Source organism: Papaver somniferum, chromosome 4, assembly GCF_003573695.1.
Source record: "Papaver somniferum cultivar HN1 chromosome 4, ASM357369v1, whole genome shotgun sequence".
In the NCBI taxonomy this organism is placed as follows: domain Eukaryota; kingdom Viridiplantae; phylum Streptophyta; class Magnoliopsida; order Ranunculales; family Papaveraceae; genus Papaver; species Papaver somniferum.
This window is the reverse complement of record NC_039361.1, coordinates 57410470-57431167: the sequence shown is the minus strand read 5'-3', so window position 1 is coordinate 57431167 and position 20698 is coordinate 57410470. Positions and strand designations below refer to the sequence as shown.

Here is a 20698-nt window from a genome sequence, read left to right as displayed (position 1 = left end):
AGTGAACATAAACTTCTTTCATGTAGGTCCATTATCATGTTCTTCCCATTCAGTAGAAGGTCTCAGGCTCGGAAAGTGGTCATACACCCATGCCTGGAAAAATATAAAAAAATTTAAGCAATTGGGACATGACTACAAAAGATAAATATAACAAACAATCATAAAATAAAAAATGATAAAATGTAACCAAACTTACCATTAGAAGTGCAACATTCCCAGCAATTTCAGTAACTCCAACCCTCGAGGCCTTTCTTAGACTTTCAAGTAGATATGCAAGTGTGGCAGTGCCCTACAAATACTCTCTGGTCTTCTTCAAATCCTTCAACAATTGTAGGTAATGAACATTCACCCTATTTCCCGAGTTATCGGGAATGAATACGGTCCCAATAGAATACAACAAATACGATGTGGATGTACGCCTAGCTCTTGTTTCATCTATCACCTCATCTGCCAATTGCTTTTTGAGCGTGTCTTCAAACTTCGTCTTCAAATTATTCAACAGCAACTTCTTTACTTTGGAAACCTTGTGTGGTTGCGAAGGGTCATAACCAGCAGCCAACATAAACTCCATCTCGGTCTCGTCTTTATCCCACCCAAGTGTTTCTTCAAAAAGGCTGTAAAGATCAATCCAAGACATGTTGTTATCGAAACCTTCATACACAGATTTTCCTTCAACTTCCAAGTCAAGAATTTGCTTCACATCGTCCGATATTATTGTCATTTCTCCAATGGGAGATGAAACGTATCGGTTTCAAGCCAATATCATTCCCTGAAGGCACATACCACAACACTATCATACTCTGATTGGGTATTCAGAATTCCAGGCCCCTAATCCTGAACTTTCCACTAGAGTACGAACATCAGGACATTCTTCACCTAATGGCCAATACATAGCCCTTTGAGGCTTGAGCAATTTGTTCGCCGTTGCATGATCCTAAAAAAATACAAACATATTTTGTTAAACTGAGATAAATGAAATATACATAAATACAAACAAAATAAATCGAAATAATTTATAACAATGTGTTAAGAGAAACATACCCTAGTCTCATAGACTTTTGCGGCCCAGGAATTGGTATAACCAAATAAGATTGAGGACTTATCTGGTGCCTCGCCCCAATGACTTTTATTCTTCTTCCGTGGCAACAACAACTTTTTTCCTTTAGGAATATGCAACCCTTTTGGTACGGGTTCCTTTCTCGGCTTCTTTTCTTTAACTGGTTTAGCTGGAGCTGGAGTTGTAGCTACAACAATTTCTTTCCCCTTGTTTTGTACTCCCTCTTCATCATTTGCTTCCTCTTCCTCATCTTCATCACTTACTTCCTCTCCCCGCTTTTCATCATTTCCTTCTTCTTCCTCCTCTTCTTCATCATTAGATTCATCAGGAATTTCTTCCTCTTCTTCATCTTCAGCTTCTTCACGGTTCTTTTCAACTCCCACCTCTTCAATTTCTTGATCATTAGGTTCAGCTCCTTCTAATTCAACCCCAGAGTTACCTACAGATGGTTCTCTAAACCTAATCTCAAATTGATTCTTCTTCTTCGCATTCTTTGGGACACCTCTATGATCTACCCCTAAATGTTTGTCACCGCGAGGGGTGGCTGTATGATCAATCGGAGTTAAGTTATTCTCTCTCTTATTATTCACCCTATCAGGATTCCTACACAAGCAATACATTTGTATGATTTCTTAAAGGTTAGACAAACAAGATAGAAACAAATAAACCCCAAAAATTGTGACCAAAACAACTTACGGTTTGTAATATGATGTTCAATAAAAACCGTAGAAAAGTAACGGTATGTAACTTGACACTCGTAAGAAACCGTAGAAAGTTACAGTTCGTAACTTGGAACTCGTAAGAAACCGTAGAAAGTTATGGTTGGTAACTTTCGTTTCGATATCAACCGTATAATAATTTGATACTTAGTTTTCAGACACAAGATGACTTACGGTTGAAGACGCAATTAACCATACATGTCGTAACATACCTGCGATTCATAATTGAGCAACTCTTATGAGCCGTACAATCAAATTCTCTATGTGACACATCGTCACTTAGGGTTGGTAATAAACTCACAATTACATATCGTACGTAACATACAGTTGGTAATAAACTAACAAATATGCACCGACAGTAACAAAAAGGACATGCAAGATAAAATACAATTCGTAATAGGGTTTCAAATACCAACCGTAACTGAACAAAATTCTCTGTCCCAAGAACTTACGGTTGATATTTGAGATGAATTCAATAGTTACGAACCGTAAAAGCATCAAATTCATCAGCTACGGTTCGTAATTGAACCAATTCCAACCATAGAAACATCAAATGCAGAATTTGAAAATCGATTTTTAACCTAAAACCCTAATTTTTGATGGAGCATACACTTAAATTGAACACAATAAACAAAATACTAACTGGGTTTTTCACAACATACCTCATATAAGTCGTTACACCTGATTTCTCCACTTGGGGGGTTTGGAATTGATGTTCTTCACCGATTGAGGGATGTTCTTGATTTGAAGCCGTTGAATCATCGTCAACTTTCTTCTTCTTCGTCATCTCTAATATAGACTTCAATCAACGATTAGTAATGTTTCGAATCACCGATTAATCGAAAACAACGATGAAGTTTTCGATTGTAATGGAGGTGGTTACGGTTGTAATGGAAGAGAAGAGAAGATGAAAAGAAAAACAAAAAAATGATCTTGATTTCTCTTCCCATTCATTAGGTTTAAATATGATGGAGGACAATTCAGTCTTTTCAACTAAAAAAGAAGGGGCAAATTAGTCCATTTAAGGTGAAAAGGGTAGTCTAGTCAATTTACATCCCCTTTAGGACATCCCCAAACCAACTAAAGGGACATTACTATCACACTGCCGCCCCTCTAATAAACCATGCCGCCCCTATAACAGGCTTGATAAAAAAAGTACTACAAGTATATTTTTTTTTGAGCAAAGGAAAGAAAATATATTGATGGAGAAAACAGTACAGACTTGACACTGACCGAAAACATAAAGAAAATAGCTAAATAGAGATACCCATATGAGTATCCTGCGCTAAAACCTGACTTATGATATTTGGTGGATCATCCCACCAAATTTGGAAGTGCACACTAGACCTAGCAAATTTTGCAAGCTTATCAGCTACATGGTTACATAACCTTCTTTAGAAAGAAACTTGACACAACTCTAGACTATGAAATAAAGATTGACACTCCAACAAAATATGTTGATCTTCCCATTTGATGCCTTTGACATTTCCTTTGCAGCAGTTAACTACAGCTTGATTATCTCCTTCAATAATAACTTGTTTGAATCCTAATTCTTTTATCCACCTGAGAGCTTGCAGGAGAACTAGAGCTTCAGCTTGATGGATATCCCTTGCTACCGCTGAGTATGCCATGGCTCCCAAGAATTTCCATGTATGATCACGAAAGATTAAGGCAAAACCATCATTAGAATTTTTATCTTTAACTGAAGCATCAATGTTTAATTTCAACCAATTTTAAGGTGGTTTCTTCCATTGGTTAATAGTAAAGCAATCCCTGGACTTAACAGAAAGATCCGAGTTAGAGAAAGTATGTATGAAATGCCTTATTCTATGAATTATGCTATTAGGATGATGAATTTTATTCTCAAATACTTTCTCACATCTGGCTTTCCAGATATGCCGAAGAGTGCAGGCGGCAAGACATGCCAAATCTTTATTCTCAGCTTCTAAGGAATTGCTATTGCAGATTCAGGAAACTATCCATTCTATAACAGAATTTTTCTGTTTTAGAGATTGTAAGAGTGCAGCAGAGATTCCAAACCATATGACTTCAGCAAATTGACAATGAAGGAAGAGATGTATGCTAGTCTCCTCAGAATTAAGACACAATGGACACAGTTGATCCATATTTGTATTTTTGCTGAATAGTTTCTTTTTAACTGGAAGAATGTCGTGGCAGCATTTCCATAAGAACATTTGGATTTTGTGAGGTACTTCCATATGCCATAACTTAAGCCATCCTTTACCTTCCATTTGATGAAGTTGGGAAACACCAACACTGTTTTTGGACAACTCATTATAAACAGATTTGGTTGCAAAAGCTCCGCAAGAAGTGAGAGACCATCTCAAAGTATCCTTCCCTTTTGATGGAATTTTAATTGTCATAATTTCTTTAATCTGATCTAGATTGAAGTATTGACTCAGAAGTTGTATGTTCCAACCTTTCTTTTCTGTATCCATTAAATCAACAACCTTTGTATCATTGCTTGGATAAGAACTCCTTGCATTTGTATTTCTATTAACTGAGCTTGGAAACCAGTTATGTTGTAGAGCTTTAATGTGGACTTTCCATCACCAATTTCCCAGATATAATATTGCTTCAAGACTTGTAAACCATGATGAATACTCTGCCAAACCCAAGAAGAATTTTTTCTTGAAATGTCTTCTACAAGAGGATCTTTATTCTTACCATAAATTGCATTTAAAACCTTCACCAATTCCTGTTCAGGTTGAGTCAGTAATCTCCATGCTAGCTTAGTTAACATGGCAATGTTGAATTTCTTTGAATCTCTGAATCCCAATCCCCCAAACCTTTTACTTGTACAGACTGAAGACCAAGACTTAGGATTAAATCCCTTATTTTTCTTGTGATTCCGGAAGTATCTCCTTTGAATTTGGTTAATCTTCTTATGAGTTTTATCAGGTAGCATAAAAAAACCCATTTGATATTGAACAGTGGTACTTAGAGTAGTCTGGATTTGCACAGCTCTACCTGCTTGATTAATGAGTTTTCCTTTCCAGCCTGGTAGTTTATTTTCCATTTTCTTAATAGAAGGATCCAGACACTTATCTCTGCTTCTTGGAATAATAAGATTAGTACCCAAATATTTCTCATTTAAATCTAGTTCTCTCATCTGCAGCTTTCTAGTTATCTCTTCACAAGAATCTCTATTCATATGTTTACTGAAAAAATACACTAGATTTCCCCAGGTTAATCACTTGACCAGAAGAAGAAGTAAACTTGTTGATAATATTCATGAGATTAGTGATTGATCTAGTATTACCCTTTGTGAAGATGATGCAGTCATCTGCGAAAAATAGATGAGAAATTTCTGGACATTTAAGAGCAGGTTTTATAGGATCCATCAGCTTCTGTTTGTTGGCATTGGTAATCAGCCTACTGAACCCTTCCATACAAAGAATGAATAAATAAGGAGAGATAGAATCACCTTGTCGAAGACCTCTTGTGGGGATAATTGGCTCCATTGGATCACCATTCAGCAGCATAGAAATGGAAGCAGTACTGACACAGTAATTGATCAGTTGACACCATTTTGTAGAGAAACCCAAATGAAGAAGAATTTGATGAAGAAAGCTCCACTTCATTCTATCAAAGGCTTTTGCCATATCCAACTTTACACCAACCACTTCCATATAAGCTCTAGTTTTCTTCATGTAGTGAACCATTTCCTGAGCAATAATAACATTATCATAGATATTTGTTCCTGGGACATAGGCTGCTTGCCATGGAGAAATAATTTTGGGTAAAATTTTCCAAGTATGAGTTCTTTTGTTAAATTTTCAAAAAGACAGTGAGAACATTCCTCGCAAAGTTTTGGTACGGCACGGAATAGGCACCAATAGGCACCAAAGTGTTTCTATCACGGCTCGGTAGATATGGTGGATCTAAATCTTAGCCTTTAAACAATTAGATCTACGGCTGCGTTTTAACTATATTTTCCTCTCTCTAGACACGTCGTACCAGTGATGTGTAAATAAATTAAAGCCAGATAAGAAGACCACGTAATAAGGCGTGGAAGTAACGAGTTTTGAACAAGTAATCGATGTATATCGGCTAAAATTTCCTTATATTTAGATTTAGGTTTTCGGCAAGAAATCTTCCTGGCCTATATAAATACAAACTTAATATTAGGTTTGCGAATTCTGTGAACTAGTAACTAGATTTATGCCTTTAGTTTCTTGCTTATGATTTTGAAATAGTAACTAGATTTTCAATCTTTCTAATCTTTAAATAACTCTGCTCCGGTTATATTAAACTTGTGTCATCCCTAACTGAAAGGAAACCTTCTCAAATAGAACACCAATGCAGTATTGGCGTGTTGTGCGGCTCAGCTCTAGTCACCATAGTCTGATGAATGGACGTTTGGGCCACTTATAGTGGGACCAAACTGCCGCTTTCCCTACACTTTGACTAGTGCAGATCCATACAACTAGCCGAAACCGTGTTCTCAAGATTTACATAGGAGAGTTATATTGAAGAACAAGAAGAAAACAACAAGATCATTCATGACTTTGCATCTTCTGCCACAACTTCATGGTACCAGTTTTTTCCTTTTTTATCTCTTGGGTTTTCTTCTAACGACACATCATCATGTTGCTGACGGGATTTTTTATCAACTCAAAAATCTTATTCTGCTCCTGAGCTTATAAGAAAAAGTACTAATTATAATTATTTTATTGCCTAACTTATTTCTCGCATTAATATTTTCTTAATATCGTTATTGTTTTCCTTATACTTTTTCTTAATATGATTATTTTTTTGATCTTCAATACATCGAAGTAATTATGATTAATTTTAGTAACCCGTTATAGGGGTGGCATGGTTTATTAGAGGGGCCGTATTCTAATAGGACAAAAAGGATCATTACATGATCATTCAAGATGTCCCTTATAAAAAAAACTGGAAATGACAAATTAACCCTCATAATTGATAATCTAGTTTAATAATGATAATTGAGTTTAATGTTAATGATTAATTTCACTTATATTAACTCAAAATCAAAACAAAATCAGATTTTAGAGTTTAAAAAAAAATGGAGATGGTAGAGAAGTTTTAACCCAAGGTGAAGGTCAATCTCAATCAATTGAAGAAATTAACCAATAAAGTGAAAACCCAATACCTGAAAATGACAAGGTATACTTCTAAATTAGTTCCAACTAGCTTTTTGTTGCTCAAATACGTAAAAAAAATCAATTTCTTACATTTTCAGAGCTAATTACGGTTGGCATTTTGCTCGTAACCGAATTACGGTTCGTAAAAGATGAATTACCAACCGTAACTGGTTAAATTTGGGAAAAACCCAATTGTATAACCAGTTACGGTTGGTAAATAAAAATGGTTACCAACCGTAACTGAAGAAAAATTCTCAGATATAAGAACATAAGGTTGGTAATTGAACTATTACCAACCGTAACAACATCAAATTCTCCAGTTACAGTTCGTAATAGAGTTAAAATCAACCGTAACTCACATAAACCCAAAAATTTGAATTTCAATTTTCACCTAAAACCCTAATTTCTGATAGAAATTAAACTTAAATCGAACAAAATAAACTAAACCCTAACTGGGTTTTTCATAACATACCTCATATAAGTCATTATACTTGATTAATTTTCGAATCGTTGATTAATCAAAGAAGATGAAATTTAGCTTTGATTTAGGTTACGGTTGATGGGAGGAGAAAAGAAGAAGAAAAAAAAACAGATTTTCAATTTAGCTTTGATTTAGGTTAAAACATGGGGAAGGTAATCTATACAATTTACAAAACCATTTGGACACCTCCTAACCAACTAGAGGGACACTATTATCACACTGCCGCCCCTTTAATAAACCATGCCGCCCCTTTAATAAACCATGCCGCCCCTATAACAAGATACTAATTTTATGGGTTTTTTGTTAATGAGTAAAATAGAATTCCTAATTAAAGAATTTGAACCTACATATGTATAATATTTCTTGGTAAAGTATTGAGGATGAATCGTACGCGTATAATTCAGTCCTATTGTGTCGTATCCATACAAGGTTTCTTTCAAAACCTGGATTCAAGGCTCTTGGCTCTCATTTACTTATACCAATTTCCAAATATGAGTCTTTTTTGTTAAATTTTAAGGCTTTTCGCTCCCATTCAGTGCGAAGTTTGGGAGTACAACACAGCATACACACCAAAGTGTTTCCATCATTTCTCAGTAGATATGGTCGCTAATGTTAAGTCAAAACAAAAGAATGCGACTTCAAAATATAACAGAAAATCTTTTAGAGATGTCTATAAAATCAGTACCTGAGGAAATTTATTAAGGAACTGGCTGTGTAAGTTGTGGTGCCTGAGCAGGAGCATTCACAGCGCCCACTGTTGGGCAACAGGTGGAACTACTGCTTGTTCGGGAATACCCTGATTTAGGAAGCAGCACGAACATGACGTATTGTGACATGAAAAGTAGATGCATAACATTCATGCTAGAATGCTAACAATGTAGCACAGGAAAGTAATGCTAGTAATAGGTTACAGATGAAGCAAATTCTCCTTTTATACTAAGTGCTCCAAAAGTGAAGCCAACTTACAGAGTATAGATAGTCAACAGCAGCCTGTAGAGCACAGATTACGGTATCCCTATCCCAAGTACCCCCTCCCATGTCAAGGATTTGTTAAATGGCCGCCGCCTCAAAGTTATTTCCAGCGAAAGATTAAATGCAGCTTGCCCATAGACATCTCCCTCAGTGCTACTTTATTAACAAATAAAAAAAAATTAAGATGTCATTTAACCAGTGATTACAGCAAGACCCTGAGGCAATACACAACTAACAACTCAGAACATTATTTTTTTACTTGCTGAAAAGGACAGAACAACTCACACAGCAGTGACACTAGAATCAGGAGTGCTGGTGGGTGAAGGTGGAGATGCAGGAGCTGAAGCAGGTGTTGTTGATGCAGGAGCTGGAGTAGGTGTTGTCGATGCAGGAGCTGTAGTAGGGGTTAATTGCCAACAAAATAGAGAGGTTATTTCTTCTTTTTGAATTTGAAAAGAGAATACAGGGTAAACACAACAGAGAATTTATCCCATAAGCCAGATGGGGTCCTGGGGACAAGATTTTAGTACTCATCAGACTAGAGGGTGAAGCTGTTGTAATTGAAGGTCCAGAGGATGCAGGTTTCTGAAATCATTTAAGCAAGTCAGACATAGAGCGATGACATGCTTGTATGACTACATGATCTGACATGTAGCGCATACACCTAAGAAATACTATTACTTGATTTGCTATTAGATAAAAAGTATAGGTGTTCAGGTGTTCAAGGAAGCATGAATACCAAAAGAAGGTTGCATATCTCAGTAGCAATATGCCACACCCACGTACATCTAACTGTAAATCCAATCCTACTACTTCCCGTAATAGTTAAACTAAAGTAAAGTCATCAGGAGCCAATATGTCTGTTCTACCTCAACTACACAGTAAAACCTCTTGTCTCACATGCTTGCCCTACTTGTATCCAATACTTTAGTTTAAACAAATGCAATAAACTTGTCTCAATAAAAAGCATAATCTTTTGAGAGATAACTCAAGTATGAAAACATTAACGTGACAAATCATGCAACAAACGACAGATACAAATAGATAAACCATACAACTGGCAGATCTTACCTTGGACACCGTAGTGACCAGAAAATGATTCTCAAAAACGTTGTTTTCAATCATTTTTGTTGCTGCATCTTTCAGAACTTTACCCTGATGAAAAGCATTTGTTGAGCAGCTGGGTAAACATCTGAACCTTGTACTGTTTCAGTTGTTGTCTTAAAATCTGCAACCTGTAATAATATAATCTAGGAAGAACACCACAAAAAGCAATCAACTTCCTAAACAGTCAACAAGTTTCAGATGCAATTATCATTACCAATATTTACAAGTTACACAACAAAAATATAACAATCATAACAATGTTGGACTAATTGGGACCAATATGTGGATACCAAAATAAGTGAGTCCATTTCTGTAATGAAATTCTGTTCAAGTAACCAAGAAACATAAGATGCATGTCTACAAAACTAACCCTAGTTTTTCATAATATGAAAACTTTATACACCAATTTACATCATTTGCATTACAGCACAAAAATGTTATCTGGTTCAATCAGATTTTGAAAAAATGGTACTTAGACTCGACGTATCCTTCAGCATCCCACAGAAACGATCCAAATGCAACTGCTTCCAATACCAAAAGTCCCAACCCAGAGAATGAGATCCCAATTACCTCATCGTTAGACATATCGATTGAACCATCCTCGGCAATTTTGATATCCGGTCTTCCAAACAATGCTTGGGTCTGTCTCTCAATTAATGAAATAGCTTCTTTTGATCTTATTGTTGCATATTTCTGTAGTGTATCCGCATCCAAGTACATAACATATTCTTTCAATGTATTTACTTCAGCAGAATTTGAGATGACTCCTTCGTCATCAATATCATCATCAGGTGGGATTCGAAATAATGAATCCTGATCCCAGAACGGGCTTTCTGGAAGTGGTTCTCGGGAAATCTCTTGTGCTTTATTCAAACTCTTTGGAAGAGTTTTCATACTTCTTTCAAGCTGAAATCTTTCGTCAACTCTTTTGAGGAAATACCCATACATTATGGAGGCTGCATAAAGCTTCCCGAGCTTGAGTTTGCTGATTTGGACAGTATTACTGAGAGGGCCCCCATCTCGCTCACCAAGAACAAGTGATAGATGGTTCTGAATCATTTCAAAGGCCTCAGAGGAATGAACAGACTCTAACTTCTGTTCTTGGTTTGGCCAAGCATCTACCTTACCAGTTGGATCACCCGTTGGAACTGATATCAAAGGAATCATCATGATTTTATACTTTAAGAAGTCTTGGACAACCAAGCAGTAGATTATCTCTTCTAAAGTTTTCTTTTTTTCTTTTTCTTTAACTTCTGCGATTCTCCTGGAAATCAAAACATTTTAAAATGTCGGTTTGTTGCCATAACCACCAAGAAAAATGAAACATTCAACAAACACACATGGACTGCAATGGTTTGTAAACGTACAACTACTTTTCACCCTATCAACAATTTTGCACTGATCTAGTATATTTTAACTAAAATCTAGAATATACCAGCAGTGAAAAGGCGTTTGCTTCATTTTATTACATCACTACCTAAGCTTCAGGTTGATCTAGAGGTTTGAGTTAACAACAACATTGAAATGGCAAGAATAGAAGGCTACATAAATGAAGACGACATATTAGCTCAAATACTATTAGAGATAAGAAAAAGGGTCACTTGAAAACATACTTGTATAGGAGATTTTGAGTTTGGGATGAATCTTCTTCTTTTGGAGAATCTCGCTCAGCTTGAAGGTTCTCAAGATGTTGATCAACGGCTGCAGGGAGTAAATGCGGGTGGGTTTGAAGTATTTGTGAGAGAAGCTGACCAGTCGGAGATTCAAGCTCTAAAGGAGCAACCGGAGGTGTAGTTGTATCATCATTGGAAGCCCCTGATGCTCTCACCTTTGGTCTGTACTTCTCAAGCTTAATACCTACCTTCGGATAGCCAAAGGAATTGAAGCTCTGGAAAGGAAAAACATCTTTAAGAAAATCAGAATTAACTACTCCGGAAGTAGTTGAAATATAGGAAGATGAAGGTAAACAACCAAATTATTTCCTAAAGACCTACTCAGAAAGATCAAGAACAGTTAGGATTGAAACAAAGTCCAGCACGTATAAGTGACCCATATATCATTCAAATTCGTCTCATTATGCAACACTTGTGAGGTTCACGCCCAAACTCTATTAACAAACCTTCAAGGTCAAGCGTAGTAGTGTCAACGGGTCGTTCATTTAGGTTATTGACCTACTTGGAACTATATTGTTCTCTCTGGAAGTAGCTCATCCTGGTGGAACCGAGCGAAAACTGGTTTTCAGTATCAGTTCCAGTTTCTAAAATAAAAGGATAAGGAGGGACACTCATAAGTGAATCAAAAATCATGGGCATAGAGAAGATACCTTATGAGATAGACAAACAAATGGACATCACAACTACACAATACTAATTGAAGTAACCAGAGTTGAGACACAAAAATTTACAAATTAATCAAGATTGCTAATACATTCCTCCATTAAAGTATTTTAAAAGCAAATGCATAGACCTAAAGAAAAAAGTAATAACTTCAAGGGAAAGGGTACTAAAAAATGGAGTATAATTTTGTACTACAGTAGTTGTTATCGAATAGTATCATTCGTTTTAGATTTCAACTGCTAAACAAGAACAAACATGGAAGAGTAAAGAAACAAAAGTTGAGCAAGACTGAAGAATGAAGATGATACCTTGAGAATCCCATTTGAAAGAAGAAACGTAGGATTAGCAAATCTCCTACTGAATCTAAAACTTGAACCCGAAAAGGATGAAAACGATGGTAAAACAACAAGTGCAGCAGCATCTCCATTATTCATTACACCTTGTATCACCATGCTTGCCATTTTTAGGGTTTTTCTCTGAAACCACTCACCACCCACAGTGTAAAAGAAGCACTGGAAAGACCCCCTTATCTTTTGTTTTTTTTAGGGGGAGATGATGTGGCAAGCATTTAATTACAAAAATATCTTGGGTGGGAGAAATTGAAATTAGTAGCGTGTCTTGGTTTGTTTGCTAATTAGTGGACCTCATTTTACTCTCCAATGTATCAATGTCACCACAAGGTGCAAGGACAGGAATTGAATTGAAACTTGGAAGGGATGAAACTTATTGAAACTTGTAGGTGTGTGTTTACAGCTCACTCGTTTGGGTATGAGTCATCTGGATTTGACCGAAATTACTCAGCTGAGTCGGATTTGATTTAATTTTTTTTTTCGGTCAGATCTAACTCAACTGAACCAAAAACATTGAGTTGGTCCAATGAATCCGAGGAATTTTGTTATTGTTCGAGTCAGGTATTGAGTCGGATCTGACTTAAAATCGAAAACAACTAATCTGATATTTGACTTGCGACGAGTCAAGAATTGACTCAGATCCAGATTGCGAGTCTGATGCAAACAAACATGGTGTTAGGGCGTGGCGCCATATTTTCCCATTAGTGGCTGAATGGGTGAAAAAAAATAATTTTACTTCATATGTTGGAATCAACTGAGGAGATTGACAAAGGAAGAAATGGTAGTAGTCATTAGATTAGGATTTATTCACAACAGTTGATTCTTAGCATTTATCTTAAAGTAGTTTGGCAAGTTTGTAATTGCATATTTGCATTTATCACACCCCTTTATTCAAAGGCAAAAGATTAAGCATCTGTTATCTTCTTAGTTTCATACTATTAGCAAAACAAATGAAGCAAAGGTGTTCTCATGTTTTGGCTGCTTCATAGACTTGCCTAAACTTTAGATAGGTTAGAAAGAGCAGCTTGTAGGATCCGCATAGAGCTGGTCAATATAGAGTTCGGTTAGACATAGATGGTTACTGGTTGTTCGACAACCCTGCTCTGCAGGCTGGAGCATCTTTTTTCAGTACTAATGTTAGCTGGTGTGAAAATATAAGTGGGATCTTACGACAGGGGCACAGATTTAAAGATCATATCTGGAAAACATGCTTAAATTGAGAAATGCAAAAGGCTTATGGAGACCACGGTCAAACCTGGAAAAGTAATTCCAATTAACAAACAGAAGTACCACGCACTTACTAGTCATGAACTACAACATTAACTAACTAGTACAAAAATGCAAAGTTCCATCCATTAGCATGCAGAAGTTCACACCCTAAAAACAGAAATTTTCATTCTATAAAAAAAGCTCTTTACAAGCTTCCGCTTCATCCTATAGAGCCTGAACACACACAAACATACAGAAACTGAAAGCAAAACAGACGTTCAATGGCTTCTCATTCAAGTTTCCATATCCTTTCTCTGTTACTACTACTCCTTATTTCAACTCCATTTGCTTTCCCAGAGGCTGAATCTCCTTCGACAGGCTCCGACATTATTGAATGCGGGTCTCGCTTGCTTACTTTAGTACCCTGCTTGCCCTATGTACAAGGAACTATGCCTGCACCAGCACGTCTGTGCTGCGACAACCTCATGGATCTCTATGTTCAAGAAGAAAACTGCCTCTGTGTGTTGCTTAGTAGTGATAATCCAATCAACTTTTTTTCTATTAATCAAACACTTGCTTTAAGGCTTCCTGCTCTCTGTAGGATTAAGCTCGACACAACTTCATGTCCAGGTATGTAACTAGCTGATACAACTGTGCATTGTGAACTTCTAAACTGTCATTTGTAAAGCTTTTTGCTATCCACTAAACGTTAATCTTTTATCCGAGTTGTTAAGTACAAGCTCCGTACTACTGATGCTTAAGCTTCCTACAGTTCTTGTTAGACAGCAGCTTTTCTTCTCACATTGAGTAGTTAGTAGTAGTCCTTTACACTGGGTTCCCTTGAACCCGGATCTAATAAATTTTGATTGACAATTAACACATGAACTGGTTTGGTTTTGTTTAAAGGGTTGGTTCCATCAGCTGATTCGCCTGCACCTGGCATTCAAGTGTTACAGGGAACAAGTTCAAATACTTCTTCACCTGAGCCTGAACCTGAACTTGGTATTTTCTAATATTCCTTAAATACTTCACCACACTGGGTTCTATATATTTCCTTAAATATCTCCTGCTAAAGTCTATCCTGCTTCATCTAACACTCACATCTATGTAATTTACAGTTCCACCTATGACCGCAATGGCACCAATGCCAAATATGGGATTCCGTAAGAGCAACGGCCAAAAGTTAACATTCAGACAAGCTCCTTTTGTGGCATTTGCAACAATTTATCTATTGACAAGAGCTTTCATCTAGTTCTGGTTACGATATGAGTGCTTAAGTTTTCATGTAGTTCCACTTACATATTAAGAATAAAAGAATGCAGATGTTTTCGAGTATGGTTCAATTTCTTCTGAAAATCAAGACCACTTACATATTAAATGTAGTTCCACTTATATATCAAGACCTACTATGGTTCAATTTCTTCTGAAAATCTAAAAGTCTTAAAAGTTGAGTAGCAATATGAACGAATGACAGTGTTTGGAGCATCTTCTACATGAATCGTGTATTCATTTCATGTTTCCATCATATATATGAGAAATGTAGGCTTTCAATAAACATCAAATCTTTCTTGCCCTCTACATGCCAAATTACACAACAAAAGAAGGTCGTAATATTTCTCAAGCGTGTCTACATCTAGATTTTAACATTCCAATTTGAGAGATCTATCAAGTATTAGCATTCTCATACACTATGAATACACAAACAAAACAGCCATGAAAAATTTACAACATATAACAGTGTACTTCAGTACTATTATTACCTTGGGAGAGATTTTTGAGACCCCTGTTTGTATGTTTAGTCCTTACAATTACAGCATGAACTGAATGCAGACCTTGTTTAAGTTCTTTGAAGTGCTTACTCTAGACTAGGTGCTTCTTCAGTTGGATTTCCCTCGAAAACATCTGCATTTGAAGTCTCTGGTTCTTCCAACAACTCTCGAGACTGGACCGACTCCTTGTATACCGTTGTCTGCTTAAAGTCTGTCGCCCCTTCGTTGTAAGTCGCAACCGCAACTCCACAAGCAATCAGCTGCAGAAAGTAAAGACCCACGAGTTATAAAAAAACAAGAAAACCCCCTATGAAGAAGACTCAGCCTTCACAATGAAGCGTCAATGGCAACTCTACCAAGAAATAATATATGTCACACCACTATTCATTCTTATGCGGCTCAAAGTTGAAGCTACCATGTAATTTCTATGACAGTCTTGTTGATTGACGAATGAATTCATAAAGATGACATAAAGACTAACTAAACCAGAAATTCGGTATTAAAAATAGTAAATTCATACAAAGGAACAGGGAAGGGAAGAAATTGTTACCGCAAAGACAACACCAAAAGCCCACTGATACTGAAGAAAGAAACCAAGACCATCCCACTGAGCACCTTCAAAAGGATCAGGTTTATCACCAGGTAGCTCTGGCAAGAAATAACCATCATCAATTCCATTTACGACCCCATCTGCTAAGTCCCTTTCACTTCTCTCTCTCTCAATAACTGCATCCACTTCTTCAATTGTGGTTGTACTAGTTCCTCCACCACCACCACCAGTAGTTTTCTTGTTTTTGCTATCAAACCTACCAGTTCTAGCAGAGATTTTCTTTGCAGTAGCAATATGTGAAGATCTTTTACTTGGGTTGTTTAGAATAATAATTTGAGGACGAAATGAGAGGTGGGTTTGAGAAGTGGGGGTGGTGGTTGTGTTGCAAATAGCACTACCTCCATTGTTAATACAGAGAGCCATGGAAGGTTGCGGAATGGATGATAGCATGGTGGTAACTCTACTTTTAGTGAGTTTTGCTTTGGCTCTAGAGTTCCACGAGATATTTTAGCTTTGGTTTTAAAAGATAAGATATGTGGAGATAACTCATCCAAACAGAATCGAACAGTTTTTTGGATTCTGGACCATTTACCCGTTCATGGGCAATTCCTGTTGAATTATCGAGGCCTATGGTGCAATGTCAAGTCATCGGCAAACATTTTGCAAGTGACTTTGAATCCACACACACAGACCTATTTATGCCGATCCGCGAGATCCAACCGGTCTTGAGTTAAGATGAGCATAATTGACCAGTGAAGAAAAATTGCTAGGGATGGATTTCAACAAAAATGACCCCGGACCTGTTAAATCCACCGAGAGCTGACCCTAACTCAGGGCGCCTAACATCCGAAGCACCGAAGAAAATTGGGGAATTAAAAAAAAGAATAATCAACTACCTCGATCGAGATAATTCAGTTTTTATATATAACAATAATAACAAATCTAAGGCTAATGATAGGCACTGCAACTGGATTTTCCAACCAAAGAAAAAAGAAAAATGGAGGAAGAAAAACATCCAAAAACTCACTTTTCAAGTGAATTTTTTAGATCATCTAACACTATAGACTGTGTGGGACTGAAGTTGTTGACAGGGAACCAAGAGAAAATGGAACAGAAAGAAGCAGTTTTGTTTCTTCAGACTTCAATCATCAATATCATCCATGTGGTCAAGAAGGTAATTGGCAGCTAACTCCTCATTCTTGTTGCAGGCAAAGAAAACCTCCAGTACAACTGCTCGAGGAAATCCCATTCCCTCCAGCTGCCAACACAACAGAAACATATATAAGTACCAACAGTCAAAACCAATTAACAAGCACTAGGCGACTAGCAGAAAACCATCACTTTTAAAAATAAACAGTGAAAGGAATGAATAAACTTACACGTTCAATGGCATCACGCTCTTCTGGTGTGACTGCTATAGTCTGTGGCACTGCTGAGCCCAATGGATTCCTGAGGTCATAAACCAATTAAATTAGCAATACTATTGTCATTAGTTTCAAGTGACATTAAAAGAACAAAGGGGAAGCGAGGTCTCACCCTTCATCTCCTTCAACAGGTTCATTGATCAAGCGAAGGAAATCAGCTTGATGCTCTTGAATGAGCCTCATTAGGTGTGGGTTTTGCTTTCCAAGCTCCTGAAGCATCGGCTGTAAAAAGAATGGTGTTAGAAAAACACTCGAGGGATATTAGACGTGGGTTCCCTGACAAAGATAAAAGCTATTACCTGCAATATTTGGGGATTTTGCTGCACCATAGCTCTCAAAGCTTGAAACTGGATGAAGAAGACATCATCAGATATTCTTGGGAAGTAAATTCTCAAATTGTTTTTTGGGGAAGACATCAAAAGAGGAAGCGTAACGTTTTATAGCAGAAATATTGAGATACCTGTTGATTGTTCCGAAGAAAATCCAAAGATCCTGCACCAGGAGCGTTAGCACCAAGATTGGGAAGTCCCTGTGTGACAGAAGAATAGAGATCATTACAATCTAAAGATCCTAAACTCTTGAAGAGATGAATTTTTGAAAATATATACCTGAGGAAATAAATCTAACGGATTTGCATTAGGCCCAGCGGAAGGAACTGGTAGTGTTGGCTGTGGTGCCTGGGCAGGAGCATTCACAGCTGGCGCTGCTGTCGGTGGTTGGGCCACAGGTGGAACTACTGCTTGCTCGGGAATACCCTGAGGTAGAAAAGGAAACAAACACGACATATCATGATATGAACAGTAGATACACACTTGACTGACTTATGTTAATGCTAGAACGCTAACAATATAGCCCAGAAAAGTAATTTAGCACAGATGAAAAGCAAATTCTATTTTTCATGCATACTGTGTGCTCGGATAGAGAAGCCAACTTACAGAGTATAGATAGTCAACAGCTCTCTCTGGATTATTAAATGCAGCCCGTAGAGCACGGATTACAGTATCCCTGTCCCAAGTACCCCCTCCCATGTCAAGGATTTGTTGAATGGCTGCCTCAAAGTTATTTCCAGCGACGAGATTGGATGCCGCTTGCCCATAGACATCTCCCTCGGTGCTACTTTAACAAATGAAAGAAAAATGTCATTTAATCATTGATTACAACAAAACCTTGAGGCAATATACAACTAACAGAGTTAACAACTAGGAGAACATATTGTTTTTACTTGACGTAAAGGACAGAACAACTTACGCAGCAGCGACAGTAGAGTCAGGAGCGGTGGCAGGTGAAGACGAAGGTGCAGGAGCTGAAGCAGGTGTTGTTGATGCAGGAGCAGGAGCTGGAGCAGGGATTGTCGATGCAGGAGCTGTGGCAGAGGGAGTCGCCTACAAAATAGAGACGTTATTTCTTCCCAGAGAAGAGAATAAAGGTTTTATCACATAAACCAGATGGGGACGAAATTTTGGTACTCACCAGCCTAGCGGGTGTGGTTGAAGGTCCAGAAGATGCAGGTTTCTGAAATCATTTAAGCAAGTCAGACATAGAGAGATGAGTGGACACTTGTATATGAAAAACTCTCCCTTAATTTACTACGAGGTGAATTGTTTAGGTGTTCAAGGAAGCATGAGAACTATTTATGTGGAGTACTAAAAGAAGGTATTTGTGTATATACACACCCACCCACATATAACCGTAAATACCAGTCTGTCTGTTCTATCTCATCTAGATAGCAGAACATCTGGTCTCACATGTTTGCCCTACTCATGTGTATAGAAACAATAATGAGATAAATCATGCAACAAACAAGAGATACAAATGCATAACCCACATAATTAGCAACATCTTACCTTGGACAACATAATGACCAGAAAATTATTCTCAGCAACGTTGTTTTCAAGCATTGTTGTTTCATCTTTCAGAACTTTACCCTGATGAATAAGCATTTGTTGAGCCGCGGGGTAAACGTCGGAACCTTGTGTTGTCTCAATTATTGTCTTAACATCTGCAACCTGTAATGAAAATAACATTGTCTCAAAAACAATAATAATCCACTAAGAACACCACAAAAAGCAATCAACTTCAAAAACAATCAAAAAGTGTCTGATGCATTTGCCAATAGCAATATTTATAAGTTATACAACAAAAAATAGACAGACCATACCCTATTTCCTAGCTCAACCTTAAGAATCCCCATAAAAATCCCATGTATTTCTAATTAAGGTATCTTTATGCACCCAATCCCTTGTGTTACCAACTACAACATCTTTGTGAAATTTTTTAAAATACATCACAGAAAAGATTATTTTACACCTACATTAGGAAAATTCTGTTTTACCAATGACAACATCTTACCAAATTAAGACAGGTACTAACAATCCCTGTGTTACTAATCAGGGCATTACAGTGCCGCAACACATATCAAATCTACTTGACTTAAGACCCTTGTAATGCAAAATTTTAATTCAAGTGTTTAATTCAGTTCCAGGCTTTGATTCCGCTCAATGGCACATAAACTATACACACCTCAGCTGTAATATCTGTAAAAAAAAACTGTAGCGCCACAGTTTTAACAGCAATAAAAGTGATATTCAAGCTTCAATGGGTATGCGTCACTACACATAATATCTCTAATACGAAACCACGAGTTCAGCGATAATTCAAACATATATCTGTTCAAAACTCAACCAACTTTGAAAGATAGGTAGAACAGAAACAAACACTTTTTGTCATAATTGAAACTTTAACTCGATCAAATCCGAAACCAATCACTTCAACAATAAACCAGACAAACTTAAATTACAAAATACAATGATAATATAAGTACAAGGAGACTGAAATTGAGAACTAGGACAACCCTAATCAATCAAAACAGAAGATCAATTAAAAGAAAGAAAAACAGTACCGAATCTTCAGGTTTCACTTCGATCTCGAAGTGAGAACCTTTAAGAGTCTTGACGTTAATCTTCATCTGGTTTTGATTCAAGGATGATGAGGATATTGAGGATTTTTTAGTATTTCGTCTCTCTCCCCGATCCGCACGGTCACTGAAAGAGAGACGATTGGAAGACCTTTGTACGTCTAAATAGGAGTGACCGAGTGAGAGAAACTTTAGAGAAAAGAAACCCAAAGTTATTAGGAAAGAATGATCTAGGAGTATTATTTTATGGGTAAGGGCCAGGCCCGACAGGGGAGTATAAGGGCGCTTCTCACGAGACTACATCCACCATGCGTGGGTTTTGGTCGTACGACTGGAGAGTCTTTTCCCGGAAAACAAATTATTTATGCCTATTCCCGGTAAAAAAAAAAAAAAAAATCTTTATCGTATTAGGTGGCGTGGCAAACCAGCTGCCCTATGTGTTATGATAAAAGAGTTAAGTTATTGAATTTCTATCCGGTGATACTGTCTATTATGTCGGCCATAGAGATTCTCTTGCCGGTTATTCTGCATATTGCTCGATATTATTAACATCGTCAATGTACGACTCAATATCGCCAACGGCTAAGTCTATAGTGCCTATAAATACCACATTTCCCCTCTTACTCCTCTTGACGCCTTCTCTTCTTTCTCCTAAGCAAAAGTCTTTAGTTACTTCTT

At 37.2% G+C, this 20698-nt stretch overlaps 4 protein-coding genes across 5 annotated transcripts; 1 reads left to right on the top strand and 3 right to left on the bottom strand.

Annotated features, from left to right (window-relative positions):
* Positions 1-9751: 9751 nt before the first annotated feature.
* Positions 9752-12341, bottom strand: LOC113275604 (UV-B-induced protein At3g17800, chloroplastic-like). Its single transcript, XM_026525142.1, has 3 exons — positions 12113-12341; positions 11082-11356; positions 9752-10732 (listed from the first exon to the last, which is right to left on the bottom strand). The coding sequence occupies exons 1-3, from the start codon at positions 12263-12265 to the stop codon at positions 9919-9921; spliced, it is 1242 nt and encodes a 413-aa protein (XP_026380927.1). The 5' UTR covers positions 12266-12341; the 3' UTR covers positions 9752-9918.
* Positions 12342-13644: 1303 nt separating this feature from the next.
* On the top strand, positions 13645-14615 carry LOC113272566 (protein YLS3-like). Its single transcript, XM_026522382.1, has 3 exons — positions 13645-13993; positions 14270-14365; positions 14482-14615. The coding sequence occupies exons 1-3, from the start codon at positions 13645-13647 to the stop codon at positions 14613-14615; spliced, it is 579 nt and encodes a 192-aa protein (XP_026378167.1).
* A 277-nt stretch (positions 14616-14892) lies between these two features.
* On the bottom strand, positions 14893-16194 carry LOC113275603. The gene is made up of 2 exons (XM_026525141.1): positions 15683-16194; positions 14893-15392 (listed from the first exon to the last, which is right to left on the bottom strand). The coding sequence occupies exons 1-2, from the start codon at positions 16130-16132 to the stop codon at positions 15219-15221; spliced, it is 624 nt and encodes a 207-aa protein (XP_026380926.1). The 5' UTR covers positions 16133-16194; the 3' UTR covers positions 14893-15218.
* Positions 16195-16554: 360 nt separating this feature from the next.
* On the bottom strand, positions 16555-20220 carry LOC113275602 (ubiquitin receptor RAD23d-like). 2 transcript variants are annotated; one of them, XM_026525140.1, is made up of 11 exons: positions 20006-20220; positions 18951-19112; positions 18577-18618; positions 18355-18488; positions 18042-18219; positions 17715-17861; positions 17567-17635; positions 17406-17453; positions 17219-17328; positions 17062-17131; positions 16555-16940 (listed from the first exon to the last, which is right to left on the bottom strand). In XM_026525140.1, exons 1-11 carry the CDS (start codon positions 20069-20071, stop codon positions 16824-16826), a joined length of 1143 nt encoding a protein of 380 aa, XP_026380925.1. In that variant the 5' UTR covers positions 20072-20220; the 3' UTR covers positions 16555-16823. The 2 variants fall into 2 exon arrangements, with proteins under 2 accessions (XP_026380925.1, XP_026380924.1); XM_026525139.1 differs by having other exon boundaries at positions 18042-18222; positions 20006-20219.
* Between the last annotated feature and the right edge of the window lie 478 nt (positions 20221-20698).

Excerpts from the sequence above, each read along its gene's own strand:
- LOC113275603 (XM_026525141.1), bottom strand. The coding sequence starts at position 16,132 with ATGCTATCATCCATTCCGCAACCTTCCATGGCTCTCTGTATTAACAAT. Across the intron at positions 15,393-15,682 it reads CTTTTGGTGTTGTCTTTGCG|CTGATTGCTTGTGGAGTTGC; the intron begins GTAACAATTTCT and ends TACTTTCTGCAG.
- LOC113275602 (XM_026525139.1), bottom strand. The coding sequence starts at position 20,071 with ATGAAGATTAACGTCAAGACTCTTAAAGGTTCTCACTTCGAGATCGAA. Across the intron at positions 19,113-20,005 it reads AAGTGAAACCTGAAGATTCG|GTTGCAGATGTTAAGACAAT; the intron begins GTACTGTTTTTC and ends TTTTCATTACAG. Across the intron at positions 18,619-18,950 it reads TGGTCATTATGTTGTCCAAG|AAACCTGCATCTTCTGGACC; the intron begins GTAAGATGTTGC and ends AAATGATTTCAG.
- LOC113275604 (XM_026525142.1), bottom strand. The coding sequence starts at position 12,265 with ATGGCAAGCATGGTGATACAAGGTGTAATGAATAATGGAGATGCTGCT. Across the intron at positions 11,357-12,112 it reads TTTCAAATGGGATTCTCAAG|AGCTTCAATTCCTTTGGCTA; the intron begins GTATCATCTTCA and ends TTTCCTTTCCAG. Across the intron at positions 10,733-11,081 it reads ACTCAAAATCTCCTATACAA|GAGAATCGCAGAAGTTAAAG; the intron begins GTATGTTTTCAA and ends TTTGATTTCCAG.
- LOC113272566 (XM_026522382.1), top strand. The coding sequence starts at position 13,645 with ATGGCTTCTCATTCAAGTTTCCATATCCTTTCTCTGTTACTACTACTC. Across the intron at positions 13,994-14,269 it reads CGACACAACTTCATGTCCAG|GGTTGGTTCCATCAGCTGAT; the intron begins GTATGTAACTAG and ends TTTTGTTTAAAG. Across the intron at positions 14,366-14,481 it reads TGAGCCTGAACCTGAACTTG|TTCCACCTATGACCGCAATG; the intron begins GTATTTTCTAAT and ends TGTAATTTACAG.